The sequence below is a fragment of the Psittacula echo genome (assembly GCF_963264785.1).
Source record: "Psittacula echo genome assembly, chromosome: 2".
In the NCBI taxonomy this organism is placed as follows: Eukaryota; Metazoa; Chordata; class Aves; order Psittaciformes; family Psittacidae; genus Psittacula; species Psittacula echo.
Window position 1 is genome coordinate 21033972 of NC_137737.1, and position 21360 is coordinate 21055331.

The 21360-nt window shown below is 35.1% G+C and overlaps 1 protein-coding gene across 2 annotated transcripts in view; it reads right to left on the minus strand.

Annotated features, from left to right (window-relative positions):
* The window catches only part of ZNF385D (zinc finger protein 385D), a gene marked incomplete at its 5' end in the record, with an annotated part of 434342 nt that overhangs the window by 54911 nt on the left and 358071 nt on the right, over positions 1–21360 (minus strand). For both annotated transcript variants that reach the window (XM_080639318.1, XM_080639317.1), the window contains one exon: positions 6977–7139. In XM_080639318.1, the coding sequence (XP_080495444.1) occupies positions 6977–7139 (163 nt within the window). The remainder of the gene's footprint in view (positions 1–6976; positions 7140–21360) is intronic.

Consider the following 21360-nt stretch of genomic DNA (forward strand, 5'->3'; position numbering starts at 1 on the left):
AAAATGAGAACATCTTTTTCAAACTATAGTTTCTTTTAAAGGTTTTTCATTAAATGAAGTTAAAAAAGTTGAACTTTCAGAATGGGGTAATTGGGAAGTAAGCCATGAAGTCCTATAGCTGGCTCTGAAATCCATCTGTGTTGTGCTAATTACTGAGCAATTATTTCACACTTGCAATTTTGGAATGGTCCACCCAAAATATCTCAGACGAGTTAATGTGAAATAAAAATCCTAACAAATTCAAGCTTCAAGGTCATTGTTCTGTTTTGATGTGCAAAGGAAATCCATTTACATCCAAAATGTCACAAACCTATACCCAGAATTAGTCTGTTAATTCTGCTGTGCCCTAAGCAATGCTGAAATGATCTGAAGAAATCACTTGCCAAAATAAAAGCACACTTTATGATATAACAAAGCATATGAAAACAAAACAACATCTAAATTATAAAAACAGACTGCTTTGTTTTCTTCTTAAATGCCCTTAATATAATAATTATATTTACAAGGGTATCCACAGCGTAAACTGTACCAACAAATTGCACACTAGGATCATAGAGTAAATTGTTTCTGCATCCACTAGCAGACTTTGAATAGTATTAAATACTATTTTGATTTTTAAATACAGTTGACATTTGTATCATGATTAGAAATAGAATTTCTTTCAGTTACAAAAGATTACAAGAAAATCTGCTATCTATAAAAATGGCAATAAACAGGCAGTGTCACTTTTAATTAACTATATGTTAATGTATACAGTAGCATATCTTCCTCAGCTTTCCTGAAGAAAAGGAAAGTTAAGGTGGTTTGTCACTAAGAACAAAGGATTAAACAAAATAAGAGGGGATGATAAAATAATGCAGATATACCAAGCAACACCAGAAATAATATAATAATTCTAAGTATACGGAAGCCCTCATATAACTTAAAGCCTAGCCATTAAGAAAATGTATGATTATAACAAATAAATAAGTAAACAAATAGATAAATCAAAGCTCAAAACCTGAATGTAAAGGAGATAAAATGAAAGTGGAAATAAAAGGAAAGCAGAGATAACAGGAAACTAATTTTCATTTTCAAATGGGATTTCCTTTCAGTTATAGGTTCTGGAGCTGAACTAGGAACTGCACAAATACATATATGTACAGAGCTAATGTACATATGGCTTTGACAATCTAAGTGATAAAAGAAAGCCATCAAGGTGTGCTAATCCATGATTTTGGAGAAGACAACATTTAATTACCTGTCTTTAACAGAGAAGGGCAAATATTGCAAACACACAGAAATATATTCATATAAATATATTCAGAGAATATTTCTTTACATTTTTAATGAAACTGTTGTGGTAGCAGTCAATATATGTCACTTCTCTATAAAGATTCTTATAACCAAGTTTTCATTTGAGCAATGCATTTAAAACCTTTTTCTTGCAATTTAGAGCAGAAGTTTTGAATCCTAAATAAAGCAGCACACACTGACTACTAGCAAAGAGTCCATGGACTCCTTACTAGAGACCTGAGAGAGACACACTGGTCTAATAGGAAGTGTTCACTTCAGCACCTATAGTTGAATATAATGTATTTTAATACTAAATCATACATACTCCAGCAGTCTACTTTTATTAAGCAGTAATTTTCTTTCCATGCCTAAAAAAAAAATAGATGAGAAAAAGTTTCATGTTTTTTAAACAAACAAATAAACAAACGAAGTTCTCATCAGTGGGAAATCTAAAACTATTCAAAAGCCTATTAAAATTTCCACTTGACAGAGAAAACTAGTGTCATTTGTTATGCAATCATTCCAAAATAACTCATACAATTTCTATTTTGAACACTGACCATCAAATTCATATAGAGCAACTCATGATTCAGTTCAAAAGAATCAACACATATGGAAAAAAATTGAATACACTGAAGGAAAGGGCAGTTTGGTAACTGAGGTTGTCTGAATTTGTCTCAGCTAACTGAATTTGTCTCAGCTAACTTTAGGTACCAGTGTAGGAATTCACAGCTCATCTAGCCACCACAGGCATTGCTTGATACTTTTTTTTTTGTCAGGTTTTCATGATTCATCTTATTTATTATAGATGTTTATTTTAGAATAAGATGAAATGTGCCTTAGACTTCATTGACACGATTTCCTCTCACAGTAAAGAAAAGCCAGTGCAATTAGCATCAATATATATGTCTATAGTTGGTCAAAGAAATTCCACCTAGGCTCTCAATGAATATCATGTTTCATAACCTCTGCCGTTCTCTTTCACATATTCAAGAAAACCAAAAGTACAGATGAAAAGTCCAAGCAGCTCAGTTAATTTTGTTAAAACACCCTTTCAATTTAAAGCTGAATTCTCCATCTCAGTAATGGCAAAAGACATCCTGCATACTGTACAACACATTATTCACTACTCCTTACATATCTGCAGACCAATTTCAGCTTCAGTGTAATTTGATGTTAGGGCAAAAAATCTGCATTAGCTTTTGCTCCCAGTATCTGTAAACTCTTCAGTCACCCCACAGAAGCACAGTTAAAGATTGGAAGGGTGAAAAAATGTACTATGGAGGTATTAGAAAAGGCCCAATAAACAAAGACAATACAGTGTATGATGATGATGATGATGGCTTGACTTTGCAAGTGAAGATTTGGGAAGGGCTTTACCCACACTTACTACAAGCGTGTTGATGACTAAAAAGGTCAATGTGGGACTCCTTGAAAAAAGGCTGCTTGGTCATTCAGGATGTTGCCGAACAAGACTGTCATCTCCTGGGTCAATCTTGAGCAACCAGCTTCCTGAATCACCTGCATGCAGGGTTGGTTCTGCAGCTTCCAGTGCACCTTGTCACCTGCCGTTTCATCCCTCGCCTGTCGCTACAGGGCTTTGCAAGTGTGAGTAAACCCTTCAGGCCTGCACAGTGGATTTTTTTGGTGAGGCGCAGCGTGCGTGGAACTGGCCTCACCCTTTACACCTGAGGTTTATCTGCCAGGGCCTAGCTAGCTAGGACGGTGACAGCAAAGTCCTCAGGTCATAGGTTTGGTTAGTATCCTTCTCTTGGATGGCCTTACAAGGCTAAATGACCTCCATCTGCCAGGGTTTGAAGGCTCACTAGCCTTTGGGCAGCCATCCTAGGAGAAGGACAGTATATAACAGGGCATGAAGTACACTTAAAAAGAATAAACCAGCTCTGAAATAAAAACTCAGAATTTGCCACCTGTTTCAACAGAAAGACATAAAGAAACAAGAATTTAGAATGCAAGAGAACAAGTTTTGCACTTCAGGCAGTTCCCAGCCATTTAATTTTTTTTAACTTTAATTCTTTAATTGCATGTAAAGTACATTTCATAACAGTAGTGCATATTACATAAATTCAATGTTATTTGCCTGATTGGAAACAAGTGCAAACATATTAAAACCATGCATTAGCAGAATTTAATGATTTGAATAAGTTTTACTCATTCCTGTTTTAGTTCTTTTCTTTGAGCTTATTTGTATTTTTTCTTACAATTTCTTAGTTCGCACTTAAACAAAAAATTCTTTACTCTTCTTTACTTTGAGGGTAGTCAAACACTAGAATTGCTGCCCAGCAAAAGTTGTGAAGCTGTTCAAAACTCAGCTGTAAAAGATACTGAGCATCCTGCTCTAGCTGACTCTGCTCTGACCTGTAGGGGTGGCCTTGTCAATTTCCAGATGTCCCTTTGTGGTGCCTTCACAGAACCTCAAAAATTCTGTGATCCTGTGGTATTTGTGGCTTCCAAACTACATCTCTTCCCAAACCTCTCCATTTCATGCCATCTTCCTTTCTTCCTCCTTCAAAGGTTACCCTGACTTGGCACATCATTTCCAATTTCCTTCTCCTTTCTGCCTTCCATTTTTATACCTCCACCTGCTCACCATTTTAAAATTGTCACAGTTGGACTGAAATTGTTACTTCAGCAGCAAGTTTCATCTGCTGACGAGAAATGATGTTGAATAATAGAATTTGTAACAAAGTTCCCACATGTTAAGAATGGCATCGTCCATTATGTGGCTGACAGCATAACTCTTCATGACTTATGAACTCTTCATAAGTTCAAGAGTTCTAATAATTCTTAAAGTTTGTTTAAAGGGGTAAAGAAACAAAATAGCAATTGTCCCAGAGAGAGCAAAATGACCCCATAGTTCATGTTTTCTCCTTATCACATGATTCACCAGGAATCATGAAAGGTTTTAAGGAGTCTTCTTACACTGTAGGTTGTGTCGTCTCCATTATTTACTACAGTAACACTTGCTGGCACCATGTCTAACAAAATAGTTCCAGAATAAGCAACATAACAAATCGCTGCTTTAACTCTTGAATCAGTTTGTATACTGTGTGGTCTTTTTTCATAACCTTCATTGCATAGGACTACAGATTTCCTGATGACATTTTGTTTCCTGAAACTGCTAAGGGCACACAGAACCAGTGAACTGAAGTCCTGAGCAATGTGCTGTGACTGACACGCAATTCACCATTTAACCACTGCTGTGCATGATGTATTGGAGGTGATACGAACATGACCCTATCCTCAATGCATTTGGGATCAAGTATTTAATACTTCAGCTGTAAGTTTTAAAATACTGTATAAAAACACTTCTGTACCAAACTATCATAAATGCAAAGATTTACTAACTTAAAGAATTTATTTCTAGTTATGAAAGATTAATTAATGAACTATATTCATTAGTACGACTATTATCTGAGAGCTCCATATGACTATCAGAATATTTAACTTTTACAGCGATCATTTACAAACGTGCAAATTCACACAGCACATTACATTCTGATGTTCTTCTGGATTTAAGTTCTATCAAGAAACACAAGACACAGAACAACTGGAAAGAAAATCTGATTTATGAAATTTTTAACATGTCATGTTTAACAGAAAATTTCATCCTTTTGGCTACCCAATTTTTTTTTTCCCTTCTTGCTATGCATGCATGCTTGAATCTACAAAGGATAATTTACACCAAGGATGCTATTCTATTGTCACTCATATCAATGCTGACCCGTAACAACTGTATTTGGATTGAACTGTCTACCTTTCTTTGAACATCATCAGTTGAATAGGGCTTTTGCCAAGCAGTTGGATTTTCTCAGTATTTTATGAAATTGTCAGATTTTGGGCTGTTTGTTAATTAATATGTGTCTTTTAGAATGCCATTAAAGTCAATATATCTAATATAGAATACATATATGTATACATGCACATACATATATGTATACACACATTCTACGAAATTAATCCAGGAAGTCACAATGTGTAAAGCTGAAGAAACTCCTGCATAGGCCATCGCTTTTGTTAGATTTTTGATGTTTTCTTATTTATGCTGATACAAAAACTGGTTTGTACTACTGACCTTGGATACAAGACAGTTCATACATCTTGTCAGGGATCTAAATCAAAGCCCAATGGAAAGACTCAGACTGGCTTTAAGACACCTTGGAAAAACCTTCAAACTTACACAGCATAAGATAAAAGTTTTTGAATAATACATTTTAAAGCTTAGAAAGACCTCTTTTTTCTTCAGTTATTTTTCTCCAACCACTAGATCATGTTTCGTGAACAATAAATCACTATTTCCATCCGACATCACCCTTTCTGCACTGAACATGCTAACAGGCAACAGTAGGAGAAACTTTTTAACAGTATTTGTAAGTTTAGAAACATACATATTTTCATATATAACTTTTGACATCGTTCCCATTCTCCTATGCTTCATTTACTTTCTTTCATCATATAAACAAAAGTACTCAGGATTTTTTTTCTTTTTGTAACAAAGATGAAAACAATGTGCCAACTGGTTTTTAAAGCCATCCCATTATAATTAGGATATAAATCTCCACAAAAACATATGCTGTCTATAATAAAGTACTAGAACAAAGATATTTAGATAGACAGATAGACATAGAGGAATCTGTCTATAACTAATATAGCTAAGATGTGTCTTATGGAAAGTACTACACATGTCTGCAAGTTACTTTTTTGTTATACTGTAATTGGTTAGTGCATGTCTATTTACAATGCTAAATTTACTCATCAGAAGTAGTTCCAAATGAGTATTTTCCAGCACCAGTAGAAAGATTCTGTTATTTCACAGCTTTGGCTTTTTTGCCATGACTGGTTTTGTCTTGTTTGGAGAAGGAGGGTTGATTATGACTAAATATGCAACTGTATCCCTTCAGCCACAAGAGCAGTAGTACCTTGTCACATACTAGAGTACCCTTCAGTGAACTTACAACCTTCCTTTGAAATTTCCAGTACAGTAACCACATATTTAAGCTCTGAGCTTGATCAAATCCTGGTGACTTTACCAAATACTCACATAGATTTTATTTGCAAAGGAGTACTTTTCACCCATACAATAATTTAAAGAATATTTTTGCAGTCTGAAGACGCATTTAAGCAGAATAATCGGCAACAATAGCACTTACCTGATTATGTGGAATAGAGGTTATACAGCTATTTTCCAACTCAAAACCATGCAATAGCCATTTAAAAAAAAAATAATGCAATGTTCAAAATTTATGAAAATTAGGGGTTTACTCATAATGCTTTTTAAGAGGCTTCTAGACACAAGTAGTGCAATTTACTACTTGCTTGTTGTCAAAAGAAATGTGCCATATGTAATTATTTATGGAGAGATACTGCATATAGACTAGGAGGTTTAGATCAGTTGATATGTAATAGTTTGGCCACTACAAAAATTAATCAAGTCACTATTGCATTCTGGCCTAAAAGAATGATAAGCCTCTTTTCACTAAGAGAAATCAGTCGTGACTATCATACTCTCACCAGTCTATTGAAAGGACTAAAACAATACCACACAGAAAGATGGATCGAGCATGAATCAATGTGGCAAGCACATAACCAAACGGACATGGAATTAAACAAGAAAGAAAAATGAAATGAAACAAAATCAAAAAAAAAAGCTAAACAAAACCAACAAAGATTGTCGCTTAACCTGTTTTGTCAGAGCTGGTATTGATGGTATTGGTAGTGATGGAAGTGAAGGTAGTCTTTGCGCTGTCCTTGGTAGTAACAGATTTCTGCTTATTTTTCATGGCTTCCAGTGCTTTGAGCTTCTTGGCATGTTTAGTGCCTTTGTAGTGGGCCGCAGCCTGGCTCTACAAAGGAGAACAAAATGAACCATGCAATCAGGCTCATTTCTAAACTGGCATTCTCTGTATTAGTACAAATACAGACTACCTTTCAATAATGGGTACCATTCACATTATCCAAGTAGTGACCAAACAGAAAATCATATTTAGAATGATGCTTGAAAAACAATGGAAAAAATACTCACGCCACCCCAAATAGATAAGTATAGTATTACTGCATAACAGTATATTACCAAAATAAGGTTGTTTTAGTCTACCATGCTACCATTAGTTTTTCTGTCAAGACTTCTTTTGCTTTCACATTAAAAAAAAAAAAAAAAAAAAAAATTAACTCTCAGGCAATGGGGAAGAAGGCACTCTCCTCCCATTAGCTTTGCACTTTTCCAGTTTCTATTTCAAATTAGAGATTTAGTCAAAGCTTCCCTCAAAGAACAGTTTACCCTTAACAGTGGTATCAGGAACTTCTCAGCAAAGACTGACAGTAAAAACAAACCAAAAGAACCCAAACCCAAACCAAAGCCCAAACAAAAGGAAGCAAAACATAAAATGCTCTCTTCAAAGCCCATCACCAAAGACTTAACTGAATGTGAGGCAGACATGCAATTAGCTGGCTTTCTTGAAAAAAAAAAAAAAAGAGAAATAGGATTATGTTTGTTCACCTGCTGCAAAAATGTTTGAAATTCAAAGCCAAGAGCATCCTTTCAAAGAAGAAAGCTCACACAAATCCTGTCACCGTCCAAAATGTATTTTGGATACTTGATATTGTTAAGCTAAAATAGATTCATATGTATACTGCTATTAAGATTTATGTATTACTTGGAAAGTATCCTTATTATCCTAAGAGTTAATACCAGCTTTCCTGCATTTAATTTATGTTGAAAATATATTTTAAGAATAGCATTTGAAGTAAAGATTAAACTTCATACAAAACCCACTGGCATTAGTATAAATATTCAGAGTTTATTTATTCTCTAATTATTTAAAATCTTAAAAGAAAGTCTTCCAGTTAATAAGTTTAACAACCTCAAAAATTCTTTTTTTTTTTTTTTTTTTTTTTCTGAGCTTCAAAGTTTTGAAAGTAACAGCTTTTTTACTTGAATGAGAAATTAAGATTATAGAAAAAATAGTCAAAATCTAGCCACTACAGAACTGCAGAAATGAAAAGCAACTATGCTGGATGACCCCAAGGACCCAAAAAAGTCATTTTGCTTCTCATTAAATAGAATAGCAGATACTTAGAACATAAAGGAAAGGTAAATGCTTTCTGTTGTAGAATAATAATTAGAAAAAAACACATATATAATTTACTGGCTAAAAACTCAAAGGGTCAAAGGAATAAAATGACAGTTACTTGACTCACTAAGCCACTCATGTAGGTAGAAAAAACCTGCATTATCTGGCATCTCTTAGTCATCAGACCTTCATTTAATGTTATTTAATATGCTGAATTTGGGAGTGACAGGAAGTTCTACTGAGTGTCAAATAAGAATGCATATTAATGCATCTTAAGATTTATGACTTCCAGCTTTCATGAAAGCCATGATTCCTTCCAGACGCCTGATATTTGAGAAGCTCAAGGTGATTAGGGAAGAAGTGAGAGAACTTGTCTAAACCAATGTACACATGCATAGATTTTCACACACGCATATGCTCTTTTTGTATATTGAGATGCATCATTCAGTTTGGTTAAAAAGCCAGTTTCTCTATACCTAAAATAATGTAAATATTGTATTAGGTACCCTTATTGAAAGAACACTGGATAGTGAAGTTATTAATTAGAAACAACCAGAACAGAAACAGCACAATCATGCACCTTTCATGACTCCCAACACATAACATTAGACATACTGTAAGCCAAATAGAAACAATCGAGATATTAATTAGTTAAACTGAAAGACCAGTATCAAATTAGAATGATGCATTAAAAATGACATTATACAGTACACCCTCATGTTGCTATCATGTCAAGTATTTTTACAGTTTCTAGTAAAATTTAATTTTCAGTCAGCTCCAGATTCTGACTGCACTTGTTCTCCTTAACAGTGTAATTCTTCAAGTATAAAAAAGGCAGTCAGAATACAGTCCTAAATACTGAATGTTCATATTAGTTTGATACACAGCTCAACTTTATTGACAAAATAGTTGCTGAAGCACCTCAGGTTTATGCCTCTTGCATCCATACTTCCTTTCCAATTCTTGCAGCTACAACTTCACACACCTCAACTCAAGTAATGTTGGACGTACAAGGCTTATACAATGAGGGTCTATGTAGAAACTGATGACCTTTTCAATGTTCTGAAATATATGAATGAAATTGCTCCATAGTAGAAACATGTTGCTCAAATTTAGCAGAGAAGGACTTGGGGGTGTTGGTTGATGAGAAAATGAACATGAGCCGGCAGTGTGCGCTTGCAGCCCAGAAAGCCAACTGTATCCTCGGCTGCATCAAGAGGAGCGTGACCAACAGGTCGAAGGAGGTGATCCTGCCCCTCTACTCTGCTCTCGTGAGACCTCACTTGGAGTATTGTGTGCAGTTCTGGTGTCCTCAATATAAAAAGGACATGGAACTGTTGGAACAAGTGCAGAGGAGGGCCACGAGGATGATCAGGGGACTGGAGCACCTCCCGTATGAAGATAGGCTGAGAAAGTTGGGGCTGTTCAGCCTGGAGAAGAGAAGGCTTCATGGAGACCTCATAGCAGCCTTCCAGTATCTGAAGGGGGCCTACAAGGATGCTGGGGATGGACTTTTCATCAGGGACTGTAGTGATAGGACAAGGGGTAACTGGTTCAAACTTAAAAAGGGGAAGTTTAGATTGGATCTAAGGAAGAAATTCTTTACTGAGAGGGTGGTGAGGCACTGGAATGGGTTGCCGAGGGAGGTTGTGAATGCTCCATCCTTGGCGATGTTCAAGGCCAGGTTGGACAGAGCCTTGGGTGGCATAGTTTAGTGTGAGGTGTCCCTGCCCGTGGCAGGGGGTTGGAACTAGATGATCTTAAGGTCCTTTCCAACCCTAACTATTCTATGATTCTATGATTACTCACTTTCCACAGAGTGCTAACCCCGCCTATACTTAGAGATGATCTTTATGCCTTTTTTATTTAAATGTTTAAATCTCTGTCCTCTGTGGGGACATGAAGCCATCTGAGCTTGTTTCAATATAACTATAGCTAGCATGTTAATGGTAGTTCTATGTAAGAGCACACAGATTGCTCTTAAGCATTTAAGCAACTCCAAATTAGCTTGTGCTGAACTTCTACAACTGAATTGGAACCCTAAAAAAATACCAGAAAACAACCCCCCAAAAACTCCGACCAAACATCTGTCATTATCTTCCCTTGTAGGAGGAAATGGAAAAAAATGCTCATAAATATCTTTTTCAGCACAGCAATGTAAAATATGGTATCTCACTGAATCATTTCTTGCAGCCATAAGAGAATTAAAATTATCCTCACTGCTTAAATGGCATTTACTTCTAACTTATAAAACTCATTGCTTAACCAGTATTTACTTGTAGGTTAAGTACAAAAATAACAGAGATCATAAAATGCAGTTATTCCCAACTTTCATTCAGGATTAAGAAATATTGAGAGAGAAGAATAAAAGTCATTAGTCCTACTATTTGGTGCTCACCATGACGCTTAACTGAGTGAAGAGTCTGTACTCCTTCAGAAAGGTGAGAGGGAGTCCCATAGTAGCAAAACGCAAGTAGATAATACATACATATATTACCTTACCAAGCTGAGCTAGAAGTTGTGCTCAGATGAGTTTATGACCCTACACCTATAGCAACCAATGGGAATCAAAGGAAGATTTCTCTTTCCATGTTTTGAAAAAGGATACTGACTTTTATAATTGCTCATCTTGATGGAAGACAGTCCCCTTTGAGAAACAATTGCTTGATGTAAAATCAGATGAAAGAGATACTGGACAATCCTAAAGAAAAAAATTCCTTATTTCTACAGAACACTTTGTAATCATCCATCCTAAACCCCCTCTAATATTAAATTCTGTTTCTCTTTATGATTATAAAATAACACATTAGAAGAATACCTTCAGAAAGAGCTTACCTTCTTCTTTCATCATAGTTTCCACTTTTGATACAAGAATTAACCCTAGCACTGTGAAGACAAGTCACTGTCAGCTAAACATGTGGCCCAGTCAGTGAAGAAGCATGAGGAGTACGTCAGTTATTGCTGGTTCAATATTAGAGTGACTTTAAAAAATATATTTATTCTTGAAAAAGATGTCTAACAAGAAACCAAAAGGTACATTATTACTTCATATTTGAAGATGAAAACTTGAGGATCCTTAACTAAATTTTGAGGTCTCTGATCCTGCAAATTACATGTAAACAAACTTTGGTCTGTGGGAATTACTTCAAGGAAATGGCAAGATGTCTAAACAGCAAATCACTTTTCAAGGTTATTTGTAATGAAGTCCTGCTTATTTGAGTGGTATAAGTAAAATTAAGCATCTCTTTTGCAAAACATAATTTCCTCTGGTTCCATGTATCTATCTTGAATAATTAGGGACCTTTCTAATCCTTATATTTTGTAACCTTCCCAAATTGTTAGAATATAAAAAAATGTATTGGTCTATATAATGATTTATTGGGTGCATATATATACCTATATGTTATAAACACACATACACATACCATAAAGATTTCTATGGTCATAATGTCAAAACTCAGCTCAAGTGCAATATTGTACCACAATTACCATAAGGACATATTACCAAACAAATTGCAATATATAAAGTATGATGAGAAAGGTGACATATTTTAAACAATCCAGATAGTATACGCTTACAATTACACTGAAGTCTTCAAAAGTTTGCCTGCCTGCCTAAGGTACTTCACCGAATCATGTCTTCTCACTTATGTTTTTAGGCATTGGTCCAACAAAAACACTGTGCTTCATTTTTCACATGAAGACAAAGAGTCCTCTTCCTATTCAGAGAGTTTTCAGCTTCACAGCACTGCATCTTCTATCCTTCCCATATCTCTCCTGGTCCACCTCATGTTACAGTCTTAGGGATGGTTTTCCTGCCTCATTCATTCCTTCTAGGCAATATCTTCATAGTAAAAGCCAGCTCAAAGAACATTTTTTAAAAAGTGTTGTGAATATTTTCCACCAAGTCTTCCTCACAAATATTCAGTCCAACTATCCTGCACCATGTCTTTTTCGTCTTACAATGCATTTTGAAAGACGTTCATCGTGGAGAATGCTCTACTCCATGCTGTCATCTGACCAGTTAGTAGCAAGGCTGCATTCTGTCTGCACCCTTAGAAAGCCGCAAATGAGGCGGCTGAAAAGTTTTTTTTTGTCTATCTGAGATTTCAGTAGATCACATCATGTCTTTCTTTCCTACCAGCTACTGGATACTACCATCACCTCTGCTGTTATTCCCAGTAAAATAGTAGCATTTTTTGCTAACACATCAACAACTGATGTCAGGATCCTCCAGACTAAAAAGCTCTAAAACCAGTAAGTTTCCAGGTTCCAACTAATACTGTCAGTGAGCTGAGCACACATGGAAAGCAATCATACACAACTGCACAAGCCAAGGGGGCTTCTATCCTTGATGAAATGAGAGAAATTGTTTATGAGATACCTATGATACACATTGTCTAAATCTCTGAGTACAGAACATTTTCCTGAAGTTGGGCTGTCAGTAAGTACTTCAAATACAATTTTACAGATGTTCTAAGCACAAAAGAAAGTGGTAAAAATCAAAAGGCATGTTTTATTTTTGGAACAAGCATCATACTTATTTCTAATGACTCCAAAGCCTTGCAAGTCAGTGATGACAGCACTGCTCAGGGAAGGTTGCAGTATGCAGCTGAGACATCTGTAGACTACCAGGCACGTGCTATTTTCATAACCTGAGCTGATCTCTATGGGACTTCTCCAGTAAGCAAACTGGAGAAGTTTACTGAGAGAAAGTCTAACAGCCTTGAGATGCCCAACAGTTGGTTCTGCCTAGGGCAGGGCTTTTATTGTGATCCATGCCAGATGATATGAGGATTATACAGTCGCTTGCACTGAGATGTATTTAGTCTATTTAGTAGGTAACCTTTTATTTGAGGGTATTGTAATTTTTCAAAAATAATTTCTTAGAAGGCCTACTGTTTTGTTTGCCCAGTGAGTACACACAGGGAATTCAGGACTAACAAGTCCTACGCTTCCTTTATAGAAAACAGGAATTTCATGAACTTCACCAGAGCTTCACAGATTCACAATACAAGAGACAAACAAAACTTTGCAGAAGATTAAGTGAAGACATGTAATACAATTTTTAAAGGTAATGTCAACACAATGACATGCTTCATGTTGAACAAGAAGAGAATTCTGATTTCTGTCTGATACATACAAACTCAATCTGCAGTCAATTACAGTACAGATAAATGTTGCCTGTCATCATATCTTCCTTCTGCTATGCTTACCTTTCTCTTCTCAAATGTGTCATTTCAATTTTTCATGCAACTCTATCATCAACACTACTGTGTAATACAGAACCAGAGGTCTAATTACATTATGCACTGGGATGTAACTGTGGTATAAAACACCAAGGATGTGTGTAATATTAATTCTTTCAGATATGCTCTGAGAGAAGGCTTTTGCCCCCAAAACTGTGACTGATCAATTTACCCCCTTACCTAGAGCCAAATACACAATAACAGAGCAAGTACCAAAAAGGACCTTTCTGCAGAAAGGAAAGCATTTCTCCATTATTGTGTCAGAACACATTAAATGTCCCAGCATATCAATTCCCAAGTATTCAATTTTCTCTTTTCATGTAAAGAAAAACTTTGTTTCCTCTTCTCCGTCAAAAACCATTTATTCAATACACTCACGCACTCAAGGATCACTGAGACTCAAGGATCAGAGAGAATGGGTGCTTTCTGAGCTCACTAGCTCCTTTGCATTCACAAAGCTGCTCCATTGCACTCCCTGTGCTTGGGCTTCTTCCAGAGCCATTTATATAATGGTGAGAGACTGTACCTAGCAGGAGTCTGCATCACATTGTTAGAGATTGGCATTCACTCCATTCTTACGGCAAAATCATCCATCCTATAGTAAAATCAATTTCATTTTCATTATGGAAAAAAGTATCATATTTTCATTATGGAAAGGAAAGCTATTTTATCTTGGTCGGATGCAGAAAGTTGAAATTTTCTACTTGATGTTTCTTGTCCCATATTGCAGCATCTTTATGACCACACATCTGGTTTGTGCTGTAGGCTGCCACTGAGTATGGCATTATCTGAAATGATCTAAGCAAAATACAAAACTTGCCTAGGTATAACATACTTCACTCTGCATTCTAAGTAGACATACACAGTGTCAAAATATATATAGTGAAGGCAAGATAGCTCAACTAATCTCTTCCCATATCTGGCATTTTTCTTTTAAGGACACCAGTACTTCATACAGCACAACAAAAGTTCATTGCACGTTGAAATTCAATAAACAGATTATTTACTTTATCATATATTTTATCATTTTTATTGTTAATCAGTTATATTGTTAATCAGCAACTGGGGAAATCAGTCTTTAACTCATTTTGACAAGGTTATTAATTCTAGTTGCTAGAAATTCTTACATGCTGGCTTCCATAATAATAACGGTTGCATTTTAGGGAGCTCTTCTGATGAGTGGGATGAAACATTCTCTTTTGCAAACTGATATCAACGAAACTAACTTTAACATTTAATGCCATCTTTACTGCACTAAATGGCAGCATCATTTATTTTGCCCATGGTAAATCTTACTGTAGTCAGTATTCTAAGAAAATATTAAACTTGTTTATTTTTTCTTATTCACATTAGCCAAGTGATTCATCTCAGATTAACCTCAGAAGGATCAGAAGGTCAATCTATACACACTGTTATGTGCTACATGTGATAAAATAAACCATGTATTAATTCAGTTTAGTAAATGTAACATATATGCTTCCAGTTTTGAATTCGGAACTGACATATTTGGGGCTGAGAACTTGAGCAAATTGTATATGCCATTATAATTTTGTACAAATGTACCTCAGCTTCCCTCCAATAGCAATAGATGCACATCTTATATTCATTGTTTTAATCAACACCTTTTGAATAGTATGTCAATAATGGCTATATTAAAATTGAAAGCTGACATACATTTATCTATGAAACAACAAAGAAAATAAGCTCAAGATGGTTGTGATTTAATTAATAATGAGTTTAATAATGTGAATATAATTCAATGTTCAGGTTATACACAAAGTTTACTTAAAACCAGCAGATGCTGTTAAATTTAAAATAACTGTTTTAAAGACAGTAATTTTCTAAAGTGTTGAAAAGTTCAGTATTTTCTGCTGTCATCTAAAAAGTAATGACAGTGGTGGATACGTAGCCAACACCTTGTTTTTGAATCTCAATTTGTCACAGTTCACAACAGCTAATGGCAGTCAAGGGTGTAAACATACACTTACCTGCCCAGAGCCTCAGTTCATTTAGAAACTTTACATTGAGTGAGCATAAACCAGTTGATTCTCTCAGCATCCAGCTTGTAAACTGAATAGAGAAAGTTGAGTGGGTGGGTTTAGCGTAGTTCATCTGAGTGTTTTCACCTGGTTTCTTTTGCCAAGGAAACCATTTCAGTCTGTTTACATTCATTATAGCAATCTCATTGAATTCTGATTTGCAGATTTTTTTGACTGAACCAAAAGCATCAGAGAATAGTGGTGAGGCACAAAGATACTACAAGAAATTTTACAGAAAGCAGGAGAAGTTTAAAAGGTGAATATTTAAATTCCTATTAGCTCAGTACTGTTTGAACTCTATATTTGAAATTACAAACAAGTTAATACAACTTTAAAAAAAAGAGAGTACATGGAGATGTTTTCACCATGCTCTTGAGCACAGTCTTAATATTTTAATTAGAATTACTGGTTTTAATACTAAAGTTATTAGAAGTTTTCCAATTTCAAGTCTGTCTTCAGATTCGACTTTCTGATTCTTTTTTCATAAATATACAGTTACACAAACCTTTAAATTTGGATGTTTAATTTAAATATCAGTAGTTATTTCTGTACGAATCTGTCCTGTGTCCTTTATATCAGCTCCTACCCATAAGTAGAAATTCAAACTCCACAAATAAGTAACATAAATACTCAGATTTCCTGAACTCTGTTTTATGTGGACTTGACTATACTTAGATGCTTCCCAGGTCAAATCTTCAGCCTTCCTGTAGAAGGCTGTAAATATATGTAAAATATTATGTGAACTTTTCCACTGTGAAGAGTTCTCACAGCTACACGAAGATTTATAATTTAAGGCTGGGACTAAGATGGAAAAGTTTACAAGTTCTTTCATTCTTCTCATATTCTAAGAGGAATCCAAGCCTTCCAGGTACAGAAACATCTATAGAGAGGCAGTGTGTTTTCTTGGAATAAAAGTACTCTCAGCCCACTAGTTCCTGACTCATTCAGACAAATTTTGTATCTCTAAGATCTTGAGTTCTATGCCAGTGATTTGCTTAAAAAGTCCTATTAGGGTAGGACACAGGACTTCTCTCTTTGGGAGGAGATATATGTTACATGAAAATGACAGAGCAAAAACCAAAGTAAAATGAATTAAAAAAAAAAAACAAACAAAAACAAATAGAAAGACCCAAAAACAACCAACAAGGAAAATCCAAACCAAATATGTTTTATGTAAGGAATTAATATGAATTAAAAATAAATGCCTAAGTGGTGATAAAAACTAGTGGTATAGCATGGAAGCAAATATGCATTAAAGACTAATTTTATCTAAACTATTAGTAAGAAAAAAATATTTTGAGAAAAACAAGAAAAATAACCAGAAGAAACAAAGGTTTGTAAAACACAGGAAAACTTGAAGATCAGTTATATTTATTCTTTTTATAAAATACATAATTTTGTTCCTTTTGCCTTGCCTTCAATCATTCTTGGGTGATGCTGTGAACACATTCAGAGCCTCAGTGAAGTCTATGCAGTGCTGTGTATACCTACAAAGTTTGCCATTATACAAGTTCTATCAGCTATTGAAGGGTCAGAGCCTTAGTATTTTGAATAACCTTTAGATATAGATATAGTGTCCACAGACCTAATTGCGATGACAGTTATAAAGTCAATTATTTGTTCTTGAAGTAGTACATATATGTGGATAGATTCAATTGTTCCAAAAGTTATGCAGACTGAAAAATGGCAGTTATTTACTAGCACAAGTAGATTGTTGTGCTATCATCAATACAGAACAGGCAAAAATATCTTCCAGTAAAGAGCTGACAGATCAGCATCTTTCACTCCTTTAAGTTACCCACTACTCCTGTGTGTAAGCCATGGTTAGGGATACAAAACATTGCACAAAACTTAATGAGAATGTTCTACATTACTTACTGTTTACACTGCAGTTGTTATATTTTGTCTTCTTCCTACAAACCTTCATTCCCTCTACTTCAAATTACACTGAAATCTGAAAATCCATTTTCTTCCATTGACCAAAACAAAATACTGAAGCTATAAGAAACTGGCTGCAATTCTACCCTGCTGGATAAGAGCAGCCCTGCTGAAATCAACAGCACATTTTATATGATGAAGTGTTATAAGATAAGAGGTAAAGGCCTGAAGTTGTACCAGGTGAGGTTTAGATTGGATATTAGGAAAAATTTCTTCACAGAGGGGGTGATCAGGTATTGGAAGAGGCTTCCCATAGAAGTGGTGGAATCACTGTCCCTGGAAGCGTTCAAAAACTGTGTAGATGAAGCCCTCAGTGATATGGTTTAGTGGTGGTCTTGGCAGTAGTGGGGTAATGGTTGGAATTGATGATCTTGGAGGTATTTTCCAACCTAGTTGTTTCTATGATTCTAAGGCAAGTGCTTAAGAGGTGATCTGTATTTCAGGTTCAGTCACATTGCCTTTTACATTTCTCATCTTTAGTCAAGCACAGGTTTTTCCGTTCAAAACTGATCTTGTGTAACATAAAAAAGATCAAACTAGACAGCTGTAAGAGTCCTTTCTGAGTTTAAAACCTAAGAAATCATTTAGTATTTTATATTTGTCTGGTCAGAGATTATTGAAAAAGTGAAAGTTCCAAATGGTACTGAAATTTAATGCTGAGACTCCAAATACCTTGGAGGAGGCAAATCCCTTCATACCTATTAAAAATATTTATTTATTTAATGTAAATAACATATTTACACTTATTTATTGCTCTTTACTCTTTTTATGCTGTTCTTTCTTTTGTTATTCCTCAGTGCTGATTCCCATCTATGGTAACTATAACTCATATGAAACGAAAAAAACCCCAGACTTACATCTCAGAATTAAGAATTACAGAGATCTGATAAATGTAAATTAGTACAATTAAGTAAGTAACATTTAACAGCTTTCCACCCATGTCCTCCAAATTTTGGAATGCTTCTGAAGTGATTAAGAAGTACTATAGTTTTATAAAGAAGGTTAATTTAACCTTGCAGACATGACCTTAACACCTGAAGAAATGCTGTCTTAATTCACACAACACTTGTGTGAAACAGAAGACTTTTTCTTTTAGTTTGCTTTTTATGAAACTTTAGCCATGGACACTTGATGACACCACTGACGAAGAAGAAATTATGCCATCAGAACTAATGAGGTATTAAAATACCTCAGCAAATAATGAAGAGTATTCAAGATTCCTCTTCCTTCTAGCCTTTAAAAATAATTAAACAGTTGATATTTCCACAAGCAAATGTACAGAAATACACAGTTCTTAAATAAGAGACTGAAGCTCCTTACAAATTTTGTATTGAGATAAGAGTTCAGAACAAAGCATTCCTATCTAGACTTCTGAAGAAAACTAAAATGTCAGGGGACAAACACTGCAAGTTTGCACGTAGAGTTTTTGGTTAAAAATTTAACTTGGCTGCCCTGGCCCCTACAAAGTTACTTCTGGAAAACTGGTTTCTGTAAACAGTTTTAGAGATTTCTGAATCCTCTGTAAATAAAATGAAAAGAATCTTTATCTTCACCTCCAATGATGAACTGAACTTGTGAATAGCTCTCAGTTCACACCTATGATCTTTCTGCTGTGATAATTCTCAGCATGCCTCAGTATGCTTTGCAGCACCCCAATCTCACATTATGGAGGAAATCCAGCTGAAAACCTCTAGCTAAATGAATACCGAACTCTCACTAATGAAAACTCCTAGCAGGTTTCTAATCTGGTGTTGTACATTCAGGGTGTATGGACACCTTGACACTGATTTGAGCACTCTGAGTTTCACGATGCCTTCTGGAGTTTAACTGTCATTAAGTACAGGTGAAGGAACAATATGGGACAGCTATGCCTTTTGTGTTAGTATCCTTATGACTTTTAAAACTGAATCCTAAAAAAATTTCTTTAATATATTATGCTTAACACTACTATTAAATTGCATAAACCAGTAAGTGCTATTTCCCTTGGGTGTGTATTAACAATTTACTTTTTGCAGACAAGTGCACAAATATGATTAGCTTTTGCAAATTGCTCCTTATTCTGTTACTGGTAAGTAATTTTTATATTATTGCAGTGTAAACAGATGCCATTTTCCACCACATATTCAGCAGTAATGAGCTAATTCAATGTGTTAAAAACAACAAAAGATCTTCAAGAATGAGCTATTTGCTTCAACAGTCCAAGCTCCATTGAAATCTGTGTTGAAATCACCCATGATAGGAAGTTAGCAAATTACTCTAGAAGCCGTGTTGCAAAAGAACTTTCTTAGTCATTTATTATAATCCTGAATGGTTCTGCTACCTTCCTAACATTCATATTATTGATCAAATTCTTGCAAATTGATTCAGAAATTATTTTTTGAGCATAACTAATATACTTCATTACTTTTCTTGTAAAGAAACAACATTGTGGCAGGAGCTTTACAATTGTTTTAATATTCACTCCCATGGATTCATTATAGACCAAAGTCTAGAAACAATGAACCATGCTGTTTTCATTGCCCTTTGGAAACTGCAAGGACCAACTTGCTGAGAGAAAAAACAAAACAAATCAAAACAAAACCCCAAACAACCCAACAAAAAAGCCCCAAGCATGTTAAGTTTAGATTGTGTGGGTGAAATTCTGGCACCACTTAAGTCAACACAAATTCTGACATTTATTTCAACCTGGAAAAGGCTTGAAAGCAAGTGTGATGCTCCACCTGGACCCAGTGGAAAGAATTTAAAGATGGATGGACAGCCTTTGACTGAGCCAACAAAACAAAATATACAGCACCACAGCAACACTTCAGTTGAGAAAAAAAAAAAAAAAAAGAAAAGCCATGCTTTCAGTACAAAACCATGTAATATTCAACTTGGAATTTACTACTTGTCGATCCTCACAATAGGATGTTTGGGTAACTCCGCATCATCTTGCTTGGTGATACATACTCGTACTTAGCTGCTACTGGTATGTCATCCATCCATACACTCTAAAAAATATCTACAGAATGAAAATTGAGAACACTCAGAATAATTCCACGCAAATAGAAATGACTTGGTTTATTTCTCTGTTCTTTCTTTACCAGCTTCTACTTAACATTGCTAGAGACAACCACACCATTTGAGTCATCTGCACAGGAACATTTTCTTGGTGGTTTTTTTTTTTTATTTTATATTGCAGCAAACCTGTTTGTGAAACTTATGTGTGTGTATATATAAATATCTATATGGCTATACACACACATCACAGGCAACCTGCCATCTCACCAGAAATACTATGTTAGATGGAAAGGTTTCCAATGTTGAGTACATTTGATATATATATATATCCAGCAGACATCCAGCTATAAAGCTAACAAAGACTCTCACATTTTGTAAGAGAGATATAATCCATTGTCTTGAGTTTTTTACTGGATACCAAATAATCTGTGCAGCAGTTTATGGGCAGATATAAAGCTGTAGCATATATCAGAAACACTACATAATGCTATCTAAAGAATAAAACTTCAGAAGAAGGCAGATAACCCTTAGAACTCTCAGTCTCAACTGAATATCTGGGACTATTTTTCCATTTTAGAGTAATTTCCAATTTTTGATCCTGGAGCCAAATTATACCTGAGTCCATCCATAATAAAAATACACCCAAAATGTAATAAAAACTAAATAGAATAATTCAATATACCTCCCAAATACAGTGCCTTATGCTATGAATAATTTTAAGAATGACATTTATTCCAATATGAATGAATCTCAGGCCAAAAAAGCAAG